The sequence below is a fragment of the Glycine max genome, chromosome 19, assembly GCF_000004515.6.
Source record: "Glycine max cultivar Williams 82 chromosome 19, Glycine_max_v4.0, whole genome shotgun sequence".
NCBI lineage: Eukaryota > Viridiplantae > Streptophyta > Magnoliopsida > Fabales > Fabaceae > Glycine > Glycine max.
This window is the reverse complement of record NC_038255.2, coordinates 11,139,823-11,146,937: the sequence shown is the minus strand read 5'-3', so window position 1 is coordinate 11,146,937 and position 7,115 is coordinate 11,139,823. Positions and strand designations below refer to the sequence as shown.

Here is a 7,115-nt window from a genome sequence, read left to right as displayed (position 1 = left end):
TTCATGCTCATAAGCTTGTTTTGGCTAATCGATCAACCATGTATGAAACTCAATTTTTTAATGCTATGAAGAATGATGATCAGGAGATAGTTGTTATTGACATGGAACCTAAGGTTTTCAATGTGTCACATTCATTAAAAGTTCCTCTTTTTCTCTATACCTTTGTAGCTGTTTTTTGTTCCACACAAGATATATGCTATTTAATTCAGTTAAAATCGGGCCTATCGTTTGGTTGGTTATCTAATTTTAATCGTGTTCTATGTTGAGCAGGCTTTACTTCATTTTGTTTATAGAGACACTCTTTTGGAAGATGAAGAGCTCTTTATGTTGGATTCGTCATTCTTTCCTTCGTTGTCTGAATCATTTATAGCAAAGTTGTTAGCTGCTGGAGAAAAGTATGGTTTGCCAAGACTAATGTTGATGTGTGAATCTATACTTTGTAAAGACATATCTGTAGATTCTGTTGCCTATATTTTTGCTCTTGCTGATCGTTATTGTGCTACCCACTTGAAGTCCATCTGTCAAAAATTTTCTGCTGAAAACTTTGATGGTGAGTTTCCATGCTTAACTTTCAAACCCAACTCTACATTTGAGTTCATAGCCAATTACTTCTTAGCTTGTAATATATTTTCATCATTTTGGTGTCTACATTATTTGTTAGTTGACAGTTGATTCTCATATCATTTCTTTCATTATTATGTCTATTGCAGCCGTGATGCATTCTGATGGTTTTGAGTATCTTAAGAAAAATTGCCCATTACTGCAATCAGAACTGCTAAAGACTGGAGTAGGATGCGAGAAAGAATTTAGTTGAGAGGGAAAATACTAAATTGTATGTTCTTAATCCAAGGTCTAGTTTAGAGGAGTGACGACCTAAGATCCAAGGTTGGAAGAGACCAGAAAAATATAAAACAAGATTATATATATAGTTTTGCAGTAATCTTTTTATATATTATATTATGTTACTTTATAAATGAATTGAAATTACATTCTTCTATAATGTCTCTATTTTATATGTCTAAATTAAAATGTGGTATGTGATTATAAAGAGTATTTTCTTAGTTTTTTTTCCCCGTGTTACATTTAAAATTCATGTTAATGAATTTGTGGCTCACTATTACAAATCAGCATGCATGTGATAGAGATTCTCAACCCTTTGTCCTTTCTTTTGGAAATACATTTCACACAATTTCTCTATAATTAGGCCAAAGGTATCTTTCTCTCTCGTATGTTACCACATCTTCAAGTTTCATCCAAAATTTCCAAATTTCTTTGTCTCCCTCACCTAGTAAACTATTCAAGCTCCATCCACCATCAGTTCGTGACTATCTTTGCAATTCAGCAGCAAAATTTTGCACTCACCATGAGTATTCTTGCTTCTTTCATCTATCTATTTTTCTACTCTGCTTTACTTGCACTCTCTCTCTACTCTCACCCACAGGTTTTACCACCGCAACCAGCGGGTACAATCGCTGGTCATAACCATTTTTCGTCACACCGGCATTGCTCAGTTTGTGCAGTTTCCAACTCTGAACAGTCAGAAACTTCTACCCCCTCTTAGTTTTTTCTTTTTTCATCAGCTGATGAGCAGCAACAGAGAATTAATGTTCAAGGACATGACGGAGATGATACTGATGCAGGCAGACCACATAGTGGACTTTAAGTTGATGATGCTGCAGCCAGTGGCATGTCCATGGTGGCAAGGTGGGAGAAATGGGATATGTACAAGAACGTGAGATACAGAGAAGAGAGAAAGGATATACAGGAACCGAGAACGTGATCACTAAGGAGAGAGAAATAGGATACATGAATTATGGAGGAGAGAAAATTGAGATTTTATTTTAATTAAATGTATAAAATTTCTTTAATACCCTGAAATAATTAATTTACATTTAAAAAAAATAGATTTTTTGTCCTAAATATTTTGGTGTACAATACTAAGATTGTTTTCATAATTATTTGTTATCTAAAAGTTTAAAAAATACAAAATTAAAATAAAAGGTAAAATCTGATTTCAAGATTGAAAAAACTGTCACTTATTGATGCTTTCAAGAAAGGAATAACTTCAGATTCACTTTGCAGTGTTCTTTACTGATGAAACCATTCTACCTTGGAAGATACCCAGTTGTGTCCATTGTAGCTACAAAAAATGAACTCATCAGTATCTTCACGAGTATATCCTGATATGTTTGCATTGTGAAGGGAACATATGTTTTACACCCTACATGGCCTCAAAATGTTGAGGAATCTAAGCCCTTCTTCTGTACCGTCCGTTTTACAAATTCTAAACAAAATCTCTCCTTGGCTGGTAGGTTCCCGAATCACATCTATTCCCACCATCATTGAATCTTGTTAACTTACATCATATCCTCTTCCTATGTTTTCGTAATTTCCATCTTGTTTTCTTTTTTCCTTTTCAACCTTCTTTGTTGTTTTGAATCTTTATTTGTTCCTATTAACCAGGTGGCATTGAAAAAACCTATATAACATCTTCAAAGTAACATTTGTCGTAACTTTGGTGGTGAAGCTTCTCCTTCCATGACTTATTCTCTAGGGGATGACGTCTCCTCTAACCTCTTCTGCTTTATCTTTCGCTGCAATTCCATGGCTCTCTCTCTGGTATTCTCTTCCTCCATTGAAGCTTCCTCTTTAAGCTTCTTATCCAAGCCACTCTCTTGGTGGTGAAGCTTCTCCTTCCATGACTTATTCTCTAGTGGATGACGTCTCCTCTAACCTCTTCTCCTTTATCTTTCGCTGCAATTCCATGGCTAAAAATCACCATTGAAGGACCTTATTGAAGCTCAAAGATCCAGCCTCCATAGAAGCTTCATAAGCAAGCTTCCAACAAGTGGTATCAGAGCACAAGAGCTTCAAGTAGGTGCTCCTTAAACCTCCACTAATTTTCAGCTTTACTTTCTCCTCCATTGTTGTTTCTTCGTTTCTCTCCATGTATCTCCTCACGTGTCTTGTGCTGAATGTTGTTAACATAATTTTTTAGAAGTTCCACCGATTAAGCTTGCTATAGAAGCTAGATTTGATTTTCTATGGTTCAAATTCCTTGTTCTTGTTCTTGACCCATGAATTGTGTTGAGTTTAGGTTCCTTTGAGTTTTATATTGTCAATTTTTTTGGCTGAAACCTAAACCATAAAATTCTTACAAAAACATTAAAGTAGAAGAAAACCTCAAAAATCTAGAATGACATATTCACCTATTGTAGTTTTGTCATAAAAGTCATGTCTAGTCATGAAACTTGTCACGTAAGATTCCTTATGTTGTGTTGAATTTTATTTTTCTTGTTTCTTTGTCTAACTCATTTGTTCATGAGTGTATGAAATTTTTTTAGCCTATAATTTGATTTGAGTCAAATCTTGCATGTTAATTAGTCCTTAACATGTTCTTGAACTTTTAGGTTTCCTTATGATTGTGTCTATTGTGAATTTGAGTTTTGGTGATTGAATTGCTGGCTGAAATTTTGATCCTAAGTGAATGTTGAACTCCTAAAGTTGTGGTAAATAGGCCTAGTGAATTTAACATACATAGGAAAGTTGAAAGTAAACCAAAGGAAATCAATATACCATGCTTAAAAAATTTTCAAAGTCTGAAATCGCTGGTGCTGGCAGCTTGAACATACGAACTTTTAAAAATTACTGGGAATTTGTCACTGTGAATTTTAAGCTGAACTTTTTACTGAATTTCCTTGGCATATAGACAAAAATTATATAAAAAGAACCAAGTGATTTGGATAAAATTAAAAAATAAGAAAAATCATACAAGTTGACAGGAAAAATAAAAAGAAGTGAGAATGGAAGTGTGCTTGTTGTTTTGGCTCAAAATTTGTTCCTTATGGAAAATTCATATAATAAGTAGAGGCCTAAATATGTTCTTGGTCCTTTTAAGTTTGTGTTTTTTGATATTTGGTCATTGTGTTCATTTTTCTAATTTTAGTCCTTATAATAAGTTTATGCTTTTCAAATTTTGGTTCCTATAAGTTTTTTGCTCATTTTTAATCCTTGTAAGTTTATGTTTTTCAAAAATGAACAAAATATCTTACAGTAGGAACAAAAAAAGAGCACAATATCTTACAGAAACAAAAATTGAAAAAGAGCGAACAAGGACTAAAATTAGAAAAATGAACTTACAGGAACCAGAAAAACAATAATTTACAGGGACCAAAAGCATATTTAGGCCTAAAGTAGACTTGAGAATCTATTCAAAGAAGTTTAAACTATTTCTAGAAAGATGTTTTAAACTATTTATCTTTTAAAGAAGTTTTCAAAATTTTAATTTGTTACTAAATAAGCCTCTTACTTTTTTGTTATTAGTCTTCTTTTACTTTTTAACTTTCTTTTTCAATATCCCTTGTATCTCTCACCTAAAACAATCGTATTTGAGTCAAATAGGATAAATATGAACAAGAATTCCTTTTTAAAATATTGGCAAAATAATTTACTAGAAAATTAAATTATTGAGTGACTAACGAGGGGAAAGAAATTAAAGGACCGATATCATGATATTTTTAAATGTCTAGATACCAAATATAATAACCATAGGTATGTACGTAAGGGTCATAGCTTGTACACCATTGGTTTAACCAATAATCAGGATGTGCCACAAGCCTTAAAACAAGTAGAGCATTCAATGTGGTTTTTTTCCTAGCCTAATCTGGCTAACTCACAGATTTAATGAGTTTGGTCCATGGGTATATCAAGGCTATTGTGGAAGAGTGTAATATGTCTCCCATCATGGGAAAGGATATTGTGTCTGTCAGATAAATTAATTTCTTTTAAATATCAATGACTACTTTTTTTTTTTTATCATGATGTCCCTGTCTTTTTCCATTATACACTCTTTCTTTTTGTCTTCCTTCATTCCCTGCTTATTTTCTTATTTTCTTGATGTCTGTAATACCTCAAGTGAATCACACCGGAACAAGAAAAATCCTGAGGCTGTACAGGTATGAGAATATACAGTTAAGGATAACTTAAAAGGAATTAATTGATACAAATTATAGCATTAAGATGAATATACTTTTTGGTAGGCTATCACATAAGAAGTTCATAATTAAGCATGCTTGAATTATTCTGCTGCTACAAAATATGATTGCTAAGAAAGAGCAAAAGGACTAACATAAGTTCCACGTTGCATTGGAGATTGATATACTTATATTCCAATCAGACAAAGTTGATCCATTAACTGAAAGGGCATCGATCACCCTAAAAAAAGTTATAGAAGTACATCATTATTGTTTGACAAACAAACCGACTGGACAACTACAATTCCACATTTTCCTGTTATCATCACTCAGATAAAAGTAGAATTGATAGTTACGAAGAACAATTTTTCATCCTTTAACAAAGTATGTCATCTACAGAAAAAGCAGAGTAGTAAGACAAGAAAACATAACTCAAGTTTCTGCATCACTGCCATAAGAAAATTAGTCACCAAACTTTTCGTTAAATAGCAGTGCAGATTCTTTCCGTGCCTGGCCTACAAAAACTTGTGAAAAGTTTACAATGTCCTCCTCTCTTTGTTTTCTTGCACACAGCTCTTTGTTTTCTTGCACACAGAAAACTCTGAAGTAGGCAACTTGCAACTTTCCGGTACATCATTAAAGAAGACCATCATAAGCCAATCTTGTAAGCAATAATCAAACTGACAACTTTCCAAAGCCAGCTACTAAAGAGAAAAAAATAAAGAAATCATGCACTATTAAGCAAAACATAGAATTTAATAAAACTTAACTGGAGATTTGCAAGGGTTCTTACATAATTCTGATTGGTTATATAGTTCCACATGAATTTGTTTCCTGAGACAGACATAATGAAACAAAGGGTTAGTACTAGGATAAGTTTCCTCTATCTTAGAATCTAAAGTTTCATACCAATTCAAAGTTCCTAGATCAAACAACAATATGGTTTTTCTTTATGCGAGTTTGCGTGGAGACAATTATGAATGTATTGCTAACCACTCATAGTGTGCCTGTTAGAATGTCAAAGAGTATTTTCATCATTTAGTTATTCTTTACCTCATCCATCAAATGAGGCACTTCATTTGTTTCGGGAGATTCCAAAAGGATTTTATCTCAATAAAAATTGGAATGTCAAAATCCTGAGATTCAGGTACATCTAACATCCTTGGAGTTTCCACAATTTCAAGGCAACCTGAGGATTGAGAAGGGATTAGGGGAGTGCCAACAGCTTAAGGGAATTACGCATTTTCATTTTATTTTGAGAATAGGAGTTGAAGGTCAGAGGAAGAACATGGAGAAAAACAGTGTTAGTAAAGATAGAAGAGCTTATAAACAAAAAGAAAAAGAAAGGTGATCAAATCAAACTTACATAGTGCACAGTAAGTAATGGGAGATTCTCTCTGCCTCTGTACACAGTGTGCAATAAGTAAAGTATGGTGGCATTCTGTTGGAAAGGGAAACGAACTATGTCTTTTGCACTCTTTATGCTCTTTCTAACTATATACCTTGAAATTAAACAGCATATACTAGTATTAGTAAAGAGCTGAAGATAAACAATAAAAAAAAAATACTTGCATAGATAAAATGGAAGAAACATTATTCTTGTACCACTTATAATTATTATGGAATGCATACCTTCTCCTTAGAAAACAGCCCAAATCCCTCAGTTTTACACACAAATTTTGTTTCACTTAAAAGTGTATTACTCAAACAATAGAATAAGATTACATTTACTATAAAAGTAAAATAGTGAAACAATTCTAATATCTTTGTCTCTAAGCATAATTTCTTCCAGAGAAGCAGTATGAAGAAAATTACATAATCATTAAGCTTCTGAAGTCTAACCTAATAAAAGCATACCTGCCAGCATCTTCAGGTTCATCTAACACAAAAGCATCCAACTCAAATCTTTCTGGTTTAGTAACAGGCATACACAACGTTTCCACACATACTAAGCCTTCTTTGTTGACGACAAATTTGTTGATTTTGACGAGAACCTCGTTACAATCTTCAAGCACATATTCAACCTTTTTATAGAATATTCTGATAGTGCCAAAAAGAAGTTAGCCAAGCACTCTATAGGATACAACATCAATTTCTTGCAAAATCTTGTCTACAGAAGGTAAAAATGAAATGAAAATAATG

General features: G+C 33.1%; 1 protein-coding gene and 1 long non-coding RNA gene across 2 annotated transcripts; one reads left to right on the top strand and one right to left on the bottom strand.

The window, feature by feature from the left end:
* The first annotated feature begins 139 nt into the window (after positions 1-139).
* Positions 140-1,023, top strand: LOC106797300 (BTB/POZ and MATH domain-containing protein 4). Its single transcript, XM_014771575.3, has 2 exons — positions 140-550; positions 711-1,023. Exons 1-2 carry the CDS (start codon positions 325-327, stop codon positions 812-814), a joined length of 330 nt encoding a protein of 109 aa, XP_014627061.2. The 5' UTR covers positions 140-324; the 3' UTR covers positions 815-1,023.
* A 4,559-nt stretch (positions 1,024-5,582) lies between these two features.
* LOC121174226 (uncharacterized) lies at positions 5,583-6,439 on the bottom strand. Its single transcript, XR_005890121.1, has 4 exons — positions 6,340-6,439; positions 6,027-6,162; positions 5,767-5,807; positions 5,583-5,677 (listed from the first exon to the last, which is right to left on the bottom strand). It is a non-coding gene; the product is annotated as an uncharacterized lncRNA (long non-coding RNA).
* Positions 6,440-7,115: the final 676 nt, after the last annotated feature.